General features: G+C 40.6%; 1 protein-coding gene across 8 annotated transcripts in view; it reads right to left on the bottom strand.

Moving 5' to 3' along the window:
- Positions 1 to 1,623: 1,623 nt before the first annotated feature.
- Positions 1,624 to 18,014, bottom strand: part of LOC5567991 (piezo-type mechanosensitive ion channel component) — a 122,587-nt gene continuing 106,196 nt past the window's right edge. For all 8 annotated transcript variants that reach the window (XM_021847847.1, XM_021847846.1, XM_021847852.1 and 5 more), the window contains 8 exons: positions 16,300 to 16,377; positions 15,879 to 15,986; positions 15,516 to 15,687; positions 15,033 to 15,454; positions 13,436 to 13,760; positions 12,182 to 13,364; positions 2,732 to 2,957; positions 1,624 to 2,669 (listed from right to left, as the gene is read on the bottom strand). In XM_021847847.1, the coding sequence (XP_021703539.1) occupies positions 2,354 to 2,669; positions 2,732 to 2,957; positions 12,182 to 13,364; positions 13,436 to 13,760; positions 15,033 to 15,454; positions 15,516 to 15,687; positions 15,879 to 15,986; positions 16,300 to 16,377 (2,830 nt within the window). In that variant the 3' untranslated portion in view covers positions 1,624 to 2,353. The remainder of the gene's footprint in view (positions 2,670 to 2,731; positions 2,958 to 12,181; positions 13,365 to 13,435; positions 13,761 to 15,032; positions 15,455 to 15,515; positions 15,688 to 15,878; positions 15,987 to 16,299; positions 16,378 to 18,014) is intronic.

Here is an 18,014-nt window from a genome sequence, read left to right on the forward strand (position 1 = left end):
AACAAGAGTGTCGTGTAACTAATGAGATAAGGCCAATCCTAGTTATCTCATTGAGTTTGTTAGCGAATGGATTTCCCAATTGATAAGTATTGACTGACATTCCAACCTAACCTAAGTTCATGCTACTAAGGATACTAGGATAACTAGCCACACTTCTATCCGATTGTATAAAATAATGTATATATTTTTCTCTAGACACTTCTATTCACTGAGCTATGCGCAAAACAAAAATTCTTTGCTCACTAGCGCCGCCTAGTGGCAAAATGTCTAAATTTTCGGCTCAAATAATGTTAGCCCTTGTGATACTGAGCAACTTTGCCGAAGACGCCATCTTTCTAAGTCGTCAGGCTACTGAGCTATGCGCAAAACAAAAATTCTTTGCTCACTAGCGCTGCCTAGTGGCAAAATTTCGAAATTTTCGGTTCAAATAATGTTAGCCCTTGTGATTCTGAGCAACTTTGCCGAAGACGCCATCGTTCTAAGTGGTCAGGCAACTGAGCTATGCGCAAAACAAAAATTTCATGCCCACTAGCGCCGCCTGGTGGCGTAATTCCGTATCAGAATGACCACCGCATGTAAGCCCTTGAACTACTGAACAACTCTTCCGAAGACACCAACCTTCCAAAACATCAGGATCTAGAGATATCATATGTTACACAATGTTGCATTCTTATCCCTCATGGTTCATATAGTGCAAATCAGAAAATGCGCCCCTACCGGCCAAGTTCTCAACTAAATGGATGATCCTCAACTCCTAAAGGTAGATCGTACTTAGCACTGAAACTTCGCCGAAGACAGTACTGTGCTATCTCTTTTGGCATACGAGATATTCAACAACACCTCCAAAGTGATGAAATCCCATAAGCCCTGGGTCTCCTATAACGTAGATTCCTATTACGCCCCCCTACCATGTGTCTAATAGGAGACCTGACTGTAATATTCTATGAATTATGTTATTTATTGTGTCAGACGTAAAAATCACCAGAAATACAGACTTCGTCTTCTTCTTCTTGACAAAACGTCCTCACGGGTACAGAAACTAGTTCTCAACTTAGTGTTCACTTTTACACTTTTAAAGTTATTAACAGAGAGCTTTCTTTGCCAAAGTTTCCATTTTCGCTTCGTATATCGTATGGCAGGTACGTTAATACTCTATGCCCAGGGAAGTCAAGGAAATTTGTATTACAAAAATATCGTAGACCGACTGGGAATCGCACCCAGACACCTTCAGTATGGCTTTGCTTTGTAGCCTCGAATTCTAACCACTCGGTTAAGGGAGGCTCCATTGGAAAATACCGTCGGAAAGCTTGAAAACAGTAGATTTTTTTACTATATACTTAACTAAAAACCGACCAAAATGTCACTTACACCCCTTTGCGTTTGGGTCTCTCAATTTATTTTTTACTGTGCAGTGAAGATCGGATAACGTAACGAAATTAGATCATTGTTCCCTCAGCAAAAAGCCGCGTGCAGTTTTGCAAGGGCCACACATGCCATGTCCTACATAAGCTGTTTCTACTGAAATCTCCAAAATCCACATCACTTTAAAGTGCATCGCTCCTTAATTAAGTTAAAACAGCCTTTTCAGCAGTTCTTCTTTCGGATTATAAAAACAACAACAAATTCAAGTACAAATTGCTTTTATTTTCGAAGAATATTTAAAAATATATCGCTATCGATTTCGTCGTCACTGGTTGCCCATAAATGTACAAATATTCACTGGGTTTTGTCAAAAAGAAACATCCGTTCCGCTAGCGTACAACCATTAGAAAACATATTTGTCACTGACGTTTCCATTTGCTCCACTAAGTTAACTATAGATATAAATCGTTGTGCCAAATAGATCCTAACAGACTTCGAACACGATAAACCGACCGAACTTGATATGAAACTAGATGATGACGAGTCACTTTTGCAAACGTCCAATTAAATGATTATCCTGCGACTAGAATTACAACGTGACGGACTTTTTTTTCGTTTACGCAAACATTATCCTAAAGTAGTACGTGAATTAACAGCTAGAAGGCGCTTTCGTTCCGCAAGATTGAAACTGGTTCAAACTTGACTCCATTTGGTACATAATTTTCCTCAAAGTTCAAATATACTTAATACAAATTGATGACTTGCTAATCCAATCAAGCGTTTTTAAATATATTCCAATCGACTATCAAACAATTCAAATGCAATGGAGTGCCAACTAACACGCTAAGAGAGATTAATTCTCATAACAAGTAGTGTCAAACTTAATGATGTTTTTCGTTATTAAGTGCTCTTTTGCGTAATAAATAATTGTTCCTTACAAAGTAATATCACGATTGAGAAATTAGAGAAACACCGAATGTGATGAACAGATCTAGTCATTCTTTTTGCGCGACTTGGAGCTGGTGCTCATGGAATCGCTTTCGTCGTCTCCTTCCTCGTTCTTTGGTCGAGTCCATTTGATCATCGTCTCCGGCGACCGGTACAGGAAGATGAGTTTGGCAAACAGGTCCTCCTCCAGGGTGAACTCCAGGGACTCCCGCACCAGGTAGATGTCCAGACAAAGCTGCAGCACTCGGTCCACGTACGGCAAATCCTCGAACATGATCTTGGAGCTCGCGCCGGAGAAGATGCTGGTTCTAAGCATTCTCGAGAACACCAGGATCAACGTGGAGTAGATACCGATGATGCTGAAAGTTGCGAGGAGAAACTGTAAAATATGTGTCGAACAGGATTTTATCTAAATACTGACCCTCCGGCAGCAATCGAGCTGATGGTACTGGGGAAGATTTTATCGTTGAACATGTACATCACGAGGTGGGAGAAACAGTCGGCGTATGGCATGTTGGCAAACGTGGCGTAAGCGGGATCGCTGCAGTTCTCCTTGACTTCCCACCAGAACAGTGGAACGCTATTGTTCGTGTGAGTTTGGAACAATCGCAGTGTGATGTTGCGATAGTTTTCTTCGCTGTCGTCCGCTATAGATGTATGAAATTGAATTATTGTTTGGCAAATCTAAAGGTCAGATTCTCTAATACACATATGACTGGAGGCGTTATAGGAGAGCCAGGGCTTATGGGATTTTATCTATTTTGTGGTGTTGTCGTATAAATCGTAGTAGAGAGATGTCGCAGTTTTGTCTGGAGAAGTTATAGTACCCTGTATGATCTAAATGCATGTCAGTCCCATGTTTGCTGGATTTCCTGGACTATTCACATGGGACAATTATGCGTTTATGGGCAGTTAACCGGAAGAGGCGTTTTCCTAACTTAGATTATACGAATCCAAAACGATAAATTAATTACTTTTGACCGATCGTGTTGTTCCACTCTTGCCATTGTAACAATAATTAGATGAATAGGTTATTGTGCTACTTGCAAAGTGTGTCCTCACAAACCTCATGGAGTATGTATGTAACCTTTGTAACATACAATACCTCTTTAATTGGTGAGGGCAATTAGATTCAGGATTCCACCACTAGGCGCCGATAGTGAGCATGCCATATTCAGGGCTGATAGCGGCCAGACAGCAAAATAATAGTGACTTTAGTGACTAACATGATCGAAATAGTAACCGAATCCCAACTAAAAGTGAATTCAAAACTACTAATATTGCTTAATAATAAGCAAATGAACCCATTTTCGTTATGCTTATGTTAAAATTGATATTATGCAAATGAACGTAAATTGATGGTTTTACGAAGAGTCTATGAATGAAGAGTTGCGCAAAGAGAACTGACAAGTTCCTCAATCACAAACCATTTAATTATTCTGGCAACTTATTTTACTGTGTGCGCTTTCCAGTGACTTCACTCAAATGCACGAGCTGATAGTTTATTTACAACGTCGCGAAAAACAAAATTAAAATTGATCTCTAGTTTTGTTATTAAAAAGTAATCACAATGAAGTGTTTAGTGGAAAATTGCAATAACACATACGACAAACAGCATGTACTCAACAACTTGAGCTTATTTTTCGGTTGTCGCGCAACGAGCGACACATAAACCCGCGAATTTATATTTGCCGTTTGCCGCTAATACAAAACACTAAGCTGAGGAGCGGGCTCTGTCCCAGTTGACACATAACGCCAGAAAGAAGAAGTTTTGAAAAAGAACTTGGTACCAAAGTGAATCAAAAGTGCCAAGAATAGGATTCGGCTCTAATAACAAATTTATACCCAATTTTATGAGCATTATGTGACAGAATCTTGTAAAGTTTAACTCACTTTTTCGTGATAGTTTAGGAGAGCCCTTCATTTAATACATTTGTACAACAGGAAAGGAAAGGATGTTTTGGGATTTCTTAAGCTACTTAGACTACTAAGCTGATGAAGCTTGAAGGGACAGGATGTCCAGATCTGTAACGAAACTAAACTGAAACGGTTTGTGAGAGACACGACGAGAAGAGGACAATTTGAAGGGGAAAAAGAAAGACAGGGAACGAACGACAATCGAACTCGGATATTGATACGCTTCAAAAACAGATCGATAACATTCATATATTCTAAATCAAGGCCCGCCAACACTTCCCTGACAGGATTCTGCTGTTTTCCACGGATCCGGAGATTTTCAGTCAGTTCAGATCGGAAGCCACAATGCTCACCGCATTCCCATACGACATGTTCGATATCCTGGTAAGCCACGCCGCAAATACAGAGATTGCTTTCTGAGAGCCTAATACGGTGGGTATGCGCGTTTAACGAATAATGATTGGACATAAGCCGACACATGACACGAATGAAATCACGGTCTATGCCCAGCCCCTTAAACCATGTTTTTTCGACACCTGTGGAAATATGGAATGCAGTCATCTTCTCATTTCTCCGTCTCTCCATTTCTGTTGCCAGCTGATCAAGCTCTCCCGACGGGCCAATGCAAAAAAATCATCGAAGGCGATTTGACGCTCGTAAACATCGCCTTCTTTAGCGCCTTAACCAGAGAGTCCGCTTTCTCATTGTCCGAAATAGAGCAATGGGAAGGGACCCAAGCTAGGGTAATAGTGTAAGAGCGATTTGACAAAGCACTTAATGCTTGGCGTATTCAATTCAGGAAGTACGTTGAGTGCTTCATCGGCTTCATTGACCGAACAGCCTCCAGAGAGCTTAGACTGTCGGAAAAAATGAAGAAGTGCTCGGGTGGGAGAGAACTGATGTACTCTAGGGCGTAATGTATTGCTGCTAGCAGAGAATGACTTTTAAACATGAAGAATGCGCTATGAAAAACGTTGTAAACACCGAACTCAGTGGTATCATCAGGGATTGAATCCTGAGAAAATTGAGAGAATCTCTCACGTATCGCTCTCTGTAACTATCATAATATGCTGCACATTATGAGAGACTGTTTATCGTATACTGCTACAACTTTGATCAGATTGGGGGGATAGTAGTGCATGATAAAACCCTTCTAAACATGCTCCAAGCCTGGGGGACACTATTGCTGTTGGAAGTTCGAGGATTGTTTATCGTGCCAGTAAATAAAAATACCTATCCCCAACGGTAAACAAGCGAGAAAAATGGATTTTATCATCGCTCTTTCTTTGGGGCTCTCGCTCGCTGGTTCAATTTATCAGACTTGTTACACCTTGCGATACAATGACGATCGTGGACCGCAACAGATGGAATGTTTTTCTTTGCTTGCTTTGATCGTGCTTCATACTCAAATGAGAGCGAATTCTGCAATGCCTGGGTATCATCCATTTTTGACCCATCACTGAAGAAGTGTCGGTTCTCGCTGACATGCCCGAATTTACTTGCAAACATGGGAGGGATAAACTTTGAACGAAAGTGAACTGGTATACCATGGAAATCTTGTTCCATGGACAAATCAAATACTACAGAGGAACACGCGACGTCTAGGAAGTTGTCACGATTGCATTTGGCGGCGAACCAAACCCCGAGACATGCTATGAGTGATTGTCTTACCCATGAGTGGGAGCGGAAACTTGGCAACTTTGTGTTTCTTTGAAAACAAAACCATCTCAGTTTTCTCCGTAGAGAATTCGATACCAAGCTTCAAGGCCCAAGTAGACAAATTGTCCGGAGTGTCTTGTAAGGGTTCTTGTAGTTCCGCTGCAGTTGGTCCTGTGACAAAAACAACACAGTCGTCTGCAAGCTGTTTTAACCAGGGTGGGTGTACGGCTGTCAACTACAAACAAAGCTCGCCTACACTGAAAAAAATCCACACGCTTGATCCGTGTGTTTAAAATTATGGACCGATTCATGAACGTCTGTGTCGATTTATTGTGATTTTATTACAAACTTCGTGTGTATTACACATTCAATTCTTTAGTTTTGCTTCATGGACTGATTCATCAACCGACAACATGAATTCCATAGTTTTCCACATAAGTTCCTAAAGCTTTCCATTTCAAATTCGTATGCGTCAACCTATGGGTGCTATGGATCATCACCCACCACGGATTCAGTGTGTTTAACTTATGATTATCTTGTGACATGATCATCATGTTCAAGTTGGTCGATTTGACATCGATGAGCTTGCTGTCGGTTTCCGTGTTCCAAATTTCTAAATTATTAGTGATTAACCCATAGCGAACTAAATTGCGGATGGACCTCGTGTCGAACGACAGTCATCATCATGTTCCAAAGAGAAGAGGCAAATTCTGAAGCTGAAAGTGTTAGAGGAAAATTTGCGGATTCGTTTTTCTTTCTATTAGTGAAGATGTCCGAATGTGAGGAGTTCATTCTAATTTTCTATAAATAAAATGCATTACTTCCAGCGTTGGATATAATGTATGGTGTTGAAGAAAAATCGGATTCCACTAACAGATTTTCCTAGCTTTCAGCTTCGAATAAAATGAAACATGCTAATCCCGGGCTTCCCAAATTATGGAATTGCGGCGCCCCGCTTGTTGCTGACTCACTTGTTAAAAAAAACATTCAAGTGAGCTTGCGACAAGCAGAGGAGCCTCGAATCCATATTTTTAGATTTTTTCTATCAAATTTCTTCTTTCAGTCTCATGACATTCATGTTTTATCACACATGACTATCTAAAGCCACTACATTTCGAATTCAATAAGCAAATCAGTTGGTTTTCATGATTTAATATTTAGACATTCATGTTTGTTTCTCATGACTACCTAATGTTGATACACATGTTATTATACCGTGAAGTCAATGACGAAATCCATATGGCTACCACACTCAAGTCATGTGGTTTTCCTCATTGCGCAAATCTATAAGTAAAACACACGACCTTGGCGTGTAGATTTTTCTCAGTGTAACAATCATCTCTCGGGCGGGCCGTCCCAAACAACATCATCTCTCACGCGGGCTGACCCAAACAGCACAGGTCGAAACGCGGGCCATGCCAGACAGCAAATGCTGATGCATTTCAACACTCAAACAGCGGGATGCCTAGCAGCGTTGTGAGCGAATACACCCACAAAACATGAACGGTAGGCGAACCTCGTTGCGTATACCCCCCATGGTTTTAACGAGCAATTTTGCATGAGACTGTCATCAATGTCTCTCACATAGAAATTCTAAAGAAGGGGACTCAGACATGAGCCCAGGGGGGCACCTACACTGAGAAAAATCTACACGCCAAGGTCGTGTGTTTTACTTATATATTTGCGCAATGAGGAAAACCACATGATTTGAGTGTGGTAGCCATATGGATTTCATCATTGATTTCACGGTATAATAACATGTTTATCAACTTTAGGTTGTCATGTGAAACAAACATGAATTTCCAAATATTAAATCATGAAAACCAACTAATTTGCTTATTGAATTCGAAATGTAGTAGCTTTAGATAGTCATGTGTGATAGAACATAAATGTCATGGGACTGAAAGAAGAAATTTGGTAGAAAAACTTTTGCTCCCCAAAAAATGGATCCGAGGCTCCTCTGCTTGTCGCAAGCTCTCTTGATTTTTTTTTTTCAAACCCGTGAGCCAGCAACAAGCGGGGCGCCGCAAATCCATAATTTGGGAAGCCAGGGATAAGCATATTCCATTTTTTTTCGAAACTGAAAGCCAAGAAAATCTGTTAGTGGAATCCGATTTTTCTACTAAACTATACATTATAATCAATGTTTTCTTATAGAAAGGTAGAATTCTCGTATATCGGTCAACTTCACTAATAAAAGAAAAATCGAATTCACAAATTTTCATCTAACACTTTCAGCTTCAAAATTTGCTTCTTCTCTTTGGAAGCATGATGATGACTGTCGTTCGACACGAGGTCCAACCGCAATTCAGTTCACTATGCATCCCATGGGTTGATCACAAACAATTTAGAAGCTTTGAACATGGAAATCGATAGCATAGCTCATGGATTTCATCATCACAATCTCATTGCGCATATCAATGAATCGACCAACTTGAACATGATGATTATGACACAAGATAACCATAAGTAAAACACACTGAATCCGTGTTGGAGTGATGACCTATGCGTCCATAGGTTGACACATACGAATCTGAAGAGAAAGCTTCGGGAACTTATGTGGAAAAAATATGGAATCCTTGTTGTCGGTTGATGAATCAATCCATGAAGCAAAACACAGGAATTTAATGTGGAACACACACGAAGTTTGCAAGAAAATCATAGCAAATCGATGTGGACGTTCATGAATCGATCCATAATTTTAAACACACAGATCGAGCGTGTGGATTTTTATCAGTGTATGTAGCTATTTCGTGAAACTGTCAAGTTGCCATGAGTAAAACTCATATGCTTCTCGGACAACACATTGTACAAAAAAATGATCAAAATTGATAAAAGGCCACTTGCATGGAGTTTGTCTGGAAGGACATCAACACAAACTGAGTCAAAAGCACCCTTAATATCCAAAAACACTGAACCTATCTGCTCCTGTTGGGCAAAGGCAAGTTGAATTTCTGAAGAAAACAGCGCAAGACAAACGTTCCTTCCTTTGGCTCTGCGAAAATTAAACTGCGTATCTGACAGCATGCCAATCGATTCAACCAATTTATTCAGTCGAATTTTCTCTAACAACTTGCGAATGCACGACAACATCGCAAGTGGACGATACAAATTATAGTTTGACGCCAGTTTCCCGGATTTTTGGATGGCTCACCTGCCTCCAGTTTTCCGGAACAATGTTACACTCCAGAAAGTGATTAAACAAGTTCAATAAGCGCCTCTGTGCGACGTCAGGGAGGCCTTTAAGCAAATTGAACTTGATTCGATCCATTCCTGGAGCGGAATTGTTACATGACAGGAGAGCAAGTGAGAATTCAACCATCTTAAATGATCTATCCATGGCGTCCCTATCCACCGGAATATCTCGTCGCACGCGATCAACAGGAACGGATTCCAGACAAACTTTCTTAGCGAAATCGATAATCCACCGTGGAGGGCTCTCTCGATCTTCATTAATCGACGATGTATTACGCATTGGGGCCTTACTTAGCCGAGTGGTTAGAGTCCGCGGCTACAAAGCAAAGCCATGCTGAAGGTGTCTGGGTTCGATTCCCGGTCGGTCCAGGATCTTTTCGTAATGGAAATTTCCTTGACTTCCCTTGGCATAGAGTATAGTCGTACCTACCACACGATATACGAATGCAAAAATGGCAACGTTGGCAAAGAAAGCTCTCAGTTAATAACTGTGGAAGTGCTCATAAGACTCATAAAATGACGCTAAAAACCGCTTTTCTTCGCTTTGATCAAACTTTAAAACTTGCGTTCAAGGGTAGAACGTTCATAGTTGTCAATTGAATAACGTTTCCGAAAGTCTATAAACGCGGCGGATTTCTCGCGATGGAGTTCCTTACACTCGTCATCCCACTACGGATTGGGAGGCTTCTTACGAATCAACGGACCTGGTACATGATGGCGTTGTGCTTGAAACGCGCTGTCGAGAATCAACTCGGATGAAAATCGATACTCTTCTAACTGAAGAAGAACTTCTACCGCTTGTTCTCCATCAATGATCGCTTCCGTGTACTTTCCCCAGTCTATGTGCTTTGTAAGGTCGTATGTAAGATCGATGGATGAAGACTGTTGTGTTCCGTTGGAAATTGAAACTACGATCGGCAAGTGATCACTGAATTGCCCTTTATGAACAATCCAGCGATAACAAGCTTGAACATATTGAGAGGTCTAAACGGCTATCCCTAGGACTTCCATCTTCAACTGGAGGTGCCACTCGTGTAACTTCCCCAGTGTTGAGGATTGTCATATTGAAGTCGTCGCAGAGGTCATATATCAATGTTGATCGGTGGTCGTCATACAGTTCCCCCCAGCCTGTTCCGTGGGAGTTGAAATCCCCAATGAACAACCGTGGCTCAGGCATAACTGGTCCCTTCGATATCGAGATGTGGAGAGGCGACTGTAATTATGAAGTTAACAGGGTGGCCACCGAATTTCGATTTTGAAATTCCCGCTTTTTTCCCGGTTTTCCCGGTATATTTTACATAATTTTCCCGGTTTTTCATCTATTCTTTCGAACAACTTTAATTGAGTTTTTCTGTATTAAAAATCGTTTCTATGAAAAGCACTGCAACATTTTTTTTTAAATTGGTTTAAAAATTTTCAGTTCTTTTTTTCCATAGTAATTTGATTGTTTATCAATAGTTTCACTATTGGAACAATAAGTTGACTATTAGATTGTCTTAATCTGTATGGAATCTTATTCCGAAAACTATGGCTATAGTATTCATCTGCATCGATTTGTCAAATCAAAATCAATGGAGCTCTGGAGCTACCTATCATAGGAAAGAGATGGTTAACTGTGCTAATAAAACTCTAGAAACGACATGGATTTAATTTGAATGTTATTTGAACCATATTTACCAACAATATGACCTTTAAGCCAAACTTCGAATTGACAAGTTTAGGTTTTAAGATCTACAGAATCTGACAACCGTTCGCGGTGAAGATTTGATGGATTGTTTGCATTCTGGTAATGACAAAACGATCACAATTTCAGCTCAGAGCTCTGTTTGGTTCTCAAGACTCGTGCTCTTGAAATTTTTAGGTTTGGCTTTGGCTTATCATCATCTTAAGTGCATCTTAATGCTGAATTTCAGATATTTGGCCGACAAAAGCCCCAGTTGTCTAAGTAAATCATCAAAATGCCCAAGTGGTTTTTACCGTAATTGAAATTATTTCAATTCTTAATCCTCTGAATTTTCTTCATAAAAATAAAGAGTTCTCTAAAGCAAATAAGTTTAAGGTATGGATGGAACAAGGCCACACATGTAGAAGCACTTACCTAGGGCTCGCTCACAATTTTAATAACACCGAAAATGGTCATTTTTGACATACACACACTCTCTCGTAATGCTTTTTGTATGAATATTCTACACATTTTATACGAGCTGTAACAGCTTGATCGTATATTAAAATCGTAAATGAGCCCTTATTCAAAACTTTGTCGGTTAGATCACTAGTGACATATTAAAAGCATTTATAAATAGGATTGTTTTCCAGATAAGTTGTATTGAGCTAAGATATTGAGTATTGAGATAAGATATTGAGCAATTACAGAAGAATGCTAAACCAATCTGCAATAAGTAATTCAACTTCGATTCAAAACGTGAGTACAAAATATATAGAGAAAAATTCAAAAAATCGCCTTGACAATACGAGGACGAAAATTAAAAAAAATGTTTCGAAGCATTGTTAAGAGAGAAAAGAGTGAAACATTTTTAAGAAACATGGTGTAGCATAGAAGAAATTGAATCATGAATGTTTGAAAGCAACTGGTTCCAAATTGCGGATGCCTCATGGAAATATCATTAAACATAACTACTTTCTATATCTTATTTTGGAGGTTGGTTTGTAGATTACTGCTTGAAGATGTTCGTTCAAAACGATTTTCCCGCTGATCGCCTCAAATTCCCGGTTTTTCCCGTCTTTTTCCCGGTGGATCCAAATTCCCGTCTTTTTCCTGCTTTTCCCGTTTTTCCCGGTTCGGTGGCCACCCTGAGTTAGAAAAAGCCGCCCTCAACTAAAAGGCTAATCCACCAACTCTTACAGGTAAATCGTACTGGAACTTCACCGAAGACGGTACTATACTATCTTTTAAAGCATATGAGATAATAAACAATACCCCAAAATAGATGAAATACCATAAGTCCTGGGTAATCTATAAAATTCAACAATATATTATAACACCCATACTAGCATAACAGTGCCATATTTTATAGGATTTCCAATATAAATGGGACTGTTTTACGAGTATGGGCAAAATAGGAATGCGTTCAATACTTACTGTAAGCAGCCTTGATGAGCTGATGAATCGGACGAACGTTGCCGTTGTTCTTAACTTTCAAAAACTTTGGCATCATGTATGGCAACGATACGGATATGTTCGAATCGGTAGACAGCATCTGCACTAACACCGGTCGAGCCGGATCATTCGGACCCAGTTCGTAGGCCTTCTCCTCCGATACCGTTCCCGGATTTTCTTTGGAATGTGATTTTCGGCTAATCGTGTAACGGAACCGGCACGTAAGCGTTGAAGTGGTGTTCAAATCGTTGAGTAACCGTGCCTTATCCGGTGGTGAGATGTTCCAAATTGAGGTAGAATTTGCACCGAGCTTCACTGCAGCCACGTCAACCGATTCGTAGTTGGACAGGAAGGTCAGTGCAGTTTTATCTTTGGCATAAGGAGCCATGAATTTCTCCCATTGAGCATCGTTCAGACCGTGAATGTTGCTGTCCTGAGCTGACATGACGTAAACGGGCTCGTACGGACCGATTCTCAGCGTAACGGATACGTCGTACGGAAGATTCGGTTCACCCACCGCATTGCTGAATGCAAACAGCGCCAGTGGGAACCAAATCAACAAGATGATACCGAACATCATTCCTCCTCCCATGAGATACTTAACCAACGATCCTTTCTTCTGTCCCCTTGGAGCGGGAAGATCCTCCTCTAGTTGTCTCATGCATTTCAGCTGATAGACGTTAGCGAATATGTCTTCCATCTTGAGCCAATCAAACAACGTCATCGATGTATCCGTCCAGATCCAATCCATCAGAGTTCGGAGTTCAAACAGGAACGGAATCGTCATGAACAGTTTGTACCCGGTGAAATTGATCATGGTGAAGCCCTTTGTCACGAAGTTCCCAAGAATCCTCGCCGGGTAGCCACATCGAATCTGGTAAGCCGAAAACAGCAAATAGAAGCACTTGATGAGGTAGTAGTAAACCGGCGGATTGGTCGCATTGAAGCTTCGTTCCGTAGTGGCCGGCAGCACGAAGAACATCCAGATGTGCAGTCCAATGATGAGGAAGAACTGGAACAGAATCTTCCCCACCATGTACTTCCGCAGATATAGTGCGCGATCGACTACGATCAGGAAGAACTGGATTATCAACATTAGCAAAAAGGTCATTGGCACTTTGTTCTCTTCGAAGTATGACAGCACGCCGCCGTCACCTTCCTGGGTCTGCAATGTAAGACATTGATTCAATGCGAAATGGTTACCAAGAAGTTCAGTTATGCTAATCGCAAACTTACCCCAAAAGCAGAAAATCCAAACAGTATAACGAAAAAGTTAATGAAATCACACAGAAACAGATATCCATACACGTCGGCCGTTTTGCGCGATTGCCGATCCAACAGCTGGCTGAAGAACGACTTCACCGATTCGGTGTACTTCTGGAACGAATGTTTCACTATCTGAGGGAAGTAATCGCCCGAGTCTTCTGAGTGATGCGTTACGCAAACTAACGCAGTCCCGTTTCCGTTCGGAGCATCGTCTGCGTCGTGATCGGCTCCTTCTTCCACCTTGACCATACTCAGCTCGGTGGAAGGATCCTGGCGAATGATTACCGCGTCTTGACTGAAACGGACACATAAACGTGGTCGATTAGCATTGTGTGTTAAAAAGTTTGTATAAACGGAAATACGAACAGAACTAGATGACAAATTATACCAGTTCAACGTAGCTAAGACCGTAATTCCGCGCTTTGTAGAAAATTTAAAAGAAACTCGGAATTGTAGTAAACGATATTTTTTGCAAAACAATCGTAGGTACAAGAGTAGCAGAATAGTTAAATATCAGAAATTACTTGAAATTGGTGAAGTTTTGGACAAAATGGAGAAATCAGGCATAGCGCTGAATAAGGGCTCTTTTAGGTATTTTACTTTGAAAAAAATATTCGAAATATTAGGTACAGGACCGGGCGAGAGCCGAAAACTGGTTTCGGAAGTACATCCGGAAAGGAGCCGAGGTAAAGGAACAAATGTAAATTTGACCCGAAGTAACATATTTTTGGGGAAATCAGCACAGTTAACCAATGCAAGATGAATATTTCAATATTGTTAATTTTACCGTGTATGACCAAGACTGGGATGTAGGGTCCAGTCCTGAGCCAGGAGACAAACATATATTATAGGTAAGACCAGACACAACACTTTCGTAAAAAACCTGTCAAATGATTCTCGATCAACGCGGAAACGAATTAGCAAACAGCTTCGGCAATAACAGAGCCTTGTAGGTATCCGCTTTCTTCTTTACGAGTTGAATAGTAGTGATTTTCAATGATGATTCCTTGGAATGTCGTTACTGTATCTACAAGACTTATTCAAATAGAAGAAATTCTCGACACACAGAACACAAAAAGGCACAATACTACTGAAGACGACTACGACTTAGTGTATGGAAAATGAAACAGTAGAACATACAACGCACAAATTCTACCGAATTACCCAAACATATCTTCAAACTTGATCACTTCGGCGGTCTTGATTCGAAAGCTTTGAAAATTTTCCGCAATCAGCGGTATCTCCAGCTCTGTTCTTCTCTGCCTGAGTCGGGGAACATGCCGGGAGAGAAACTGAAACAAGGTCGACCGCCGATCAGCGATTCTGGATGCACTGGGGCGTGCGGACGGAACTGTGTGAAGGACATGAAAATGAAGAAATGGATTGTGGGACCGTTGAAGTTAGCCAAAAATACCATCAGAATCGATCGAATCAAAGCCGGAAATGACCGATCCGTGGAGGAGAGCTTCGCCCAGTCGCGTAAGGAAACGGAATCTGTTGAATCTTGAGGATGAGGTTATGATTATTGGGGGAAAGGGTTTATCAATATGAGATGACGTATACTTACTCCTTTTCAACTTCTTCGGCAGCGTTGATTAGCGCTTTCGTTTTTTCGTCGTTTGTATCCAGCTTGTAAAATCCTTCGGATGGTTCTGGTTCTTCGACAAAGTCCGATTTCCAAAGACCGAGCGATTTCAGGATGAATCTGTGGCAAAATAGTACCAGCAACAGAGCTAGATCGTACGTGGCATAGCCCTTTTTCTGTTCAATTCCAATGATCCGAGCTGGACTGAAGGGTTGATTCGGTGGTATCGGATTCTGATTCCACCAGAGCATTTCAAACTGGCATACGCATTTTAGAATCACAACCGTTTGTGTATAGGCGATGAGCGTAACCCAGAAATTCTTCGATGGCCGAGGGAACGTAAGCGTTCCCCAGAGGGTCACCATCAGTGGCAGAGGTAGCGACAGTAAGCTGGCTGATTTTATCTGAGAAAACGTGGGAAAATTATGATTGCATATTGTGTACGTGTGAATTTCTGGAATTTACCTGGTTTAGGAACACTAAAAAGTAGCATATGAAATCCGTATGCGACAGTACAGCATACCAAGCGGCCTGAAGGAATTCCACAATCACCGAATGTTCCTGACTGGCGAAATCTTCTTCGGATCCGTCTTCCTCGGGAGGTTTCTCGATCACTTCCATGGTGTCCGTCGATTTGCTGTAGAAAGTTTAACCATGTTAATTGATTGATAATAACCGAAAGTTAGATTTAGACAAAATCGTGCACATTAATTACAGTGCAAAACCACTCAAAACACACTTAATTAGATGGGATGTGATCTGTACGGAAACGTGTTGAGAAAAAAAAAACATTTTGCGTTCGAAAACTGTAGTGTCTTCTCATAGTACCTGTCCAGTGTATGACTGGAGACAAATTTGTACGGGACCCCTTCGTCCAATCCGCGTTCCAGCGAAGGAGCCAAAATGAGAATCTCGGGCAGTAAGCTTCTACGGTGTCTACACATTACGCACGCGCACATGTTCATCGCATGATTCAAATGAACGTGGATGTATGAAAGCAAGGTACAAAACATGGGGAAAGAACGAAAATACTACGTTTTTTATACGAATCTACCATGCGTCGAGTAACAGAAAAGGAAATCAAGCCATCTAGGATATGATAAGACAAACCTAAGAAAAAAACGATCTACGGTGGATAGCAATGATCTACCGGCAACTGTGTCAATGTTTGCTCATTCGCATTGGCACAGTCTGTATAATTCAATTAAAAACTGAAGGGATGCTCAATTTCGTTGAAAATCTTACTTACTCTTCTTTAGTGGGAGGCGGTTCCTTACGGGCCATCATGGCTAAAGCAGCACCCAGTCCGCTTACTTGGTGAAGCCGACTGCATGGTTTAGCATTATGAACGATATAGAAAAAAATATATTCAGAAAAGTTGCGCAGTTAAAATAAGTTCTCGCAGCTGGAGAGTATTAGTGGGATGCCTAAAATTTATAGAACATTCTACATCAAACAATGAAGCAAGACTTCAAACAATTAGCTGCTTCTACTATGTATTGCCTTCCGGTGTGCCGCGATTCAGTATGTCTATGATTTCGCGGTAAATTACACACAAGAAAAAGAAGCAAATCCAACTCATGTTTTTTTTAACTAAATCTAAAAACAAAAAAAAAATTTTTTTTAATTTATATGAAAAGCAGATCAAAACCATTCTCAAAATAAATATCACTTTTTTAAGCGTATCTCATACTTCTTGCAGTACAAGTCATTAAACGTAACAAACTAAGGATTCGCTTTTTATTCCAAAGTAAAATTTATCAGACGTTTTCTTCTGTTTTATATGTACATAACTATTGATTAACTTTTCCTTTCTCACAGTTCTGCCGTGAATCGCTAGTCAGTCCCATCTGCATTTTCGTCAAAATTGAGTTGAGTTCAGTTTTCAACATCTCTTCCATTGCTCTTTCAGCTGCACTAATAAATTTTTCACGGCAGAGTTGTGCTCGACAATATGTGCTACCACGAGAAAGAGCTAAAACTTTTAGCCTAAAAGCATAAAACACAAAATTAAATTATAGATTGATGGCTTTCTGTTGCACTTCTGTTCACAAAACAAAACCCAATGTAGAAAGAATTTTTAGCGATGTTTTTGTTGGTTCATGATGAGATCTTGACGATCACTAGGCGGATGACTAGTGAGATTCTTCAATGGTTCCTTGTATGACCTTCTCAATGAATCTGTGTAATTTTTTTCGAGGTCATAAATTTGTTTGTACCGTAAAACGGAGTAACTTTGATCAGAATGACACTCTTCATAAAGGGTTAGAATCCAAACTTATCGATAGAACATTTTCAATGCATAAATGGTACTTCTTTTTCTTACATTCATGAGCTAATAAAAAATAGGGTGTTTGCGAAAATTGAGTTCGTAAACCATTTTTTCAACTTTTCAAAACAATGATTTCTGTGATTATGGCTGACACCAGGCTTCCGAATTCTCACTCACTCTCACGATAATGGATTTATCCCTCACAGCAATTTTCAGCGATCAGCTGCCTTGCGATTTTATCCGTCCACAAAACAAAGCGAAAATAGATAATTGCACATTTCCGCAGCTGTGAGAAGTTTGTTTTCTCTTTCTCCGATCCATGGAGAGTTTTTCCTGTATCCATCGCCACGAGCAGCAGTTGCTTTTATGCATGGTTAGCGTGCACGCATCGCGGTTGTTTTTAGCAATGTTCTAGGTTCGAATCCCGTCGCCGGCACTAGTTTTTGTTTATCCACATAGTGATAATTCTCGGGAGCAGTTGGTGAGCGAAAATATGATGGAGTGAAAAACAAATTATCCACAGAGTGGAGTGATTTTCGGTTATCCTCCATCGTAGCTACAGGGAAAATTAGTGTGCGCAATAAAAGATGTTCACGCGAGGAAGCGAAAAAAGCATTCTCCTTACGTGCGAAAAATCGTAGATTTCGCATCATTGATACGAAAATTCAGAACCCTGGCTGACACTAAGCATG

Source organism: Aedes aegypti, chromosome 2, assembly GCF_002204515.2.
Source record: "Aedes aegypti strain LVP_AGWG chromosome 2, AaegL5.0 Primary Assembly, whole genome shotgun sequence".
Lineage (NCBI taxonomy): Eukaryota > Metazoa > Arthropoda > Insecta > Diptera > Culicidae > Aedes > Aedes aegypti.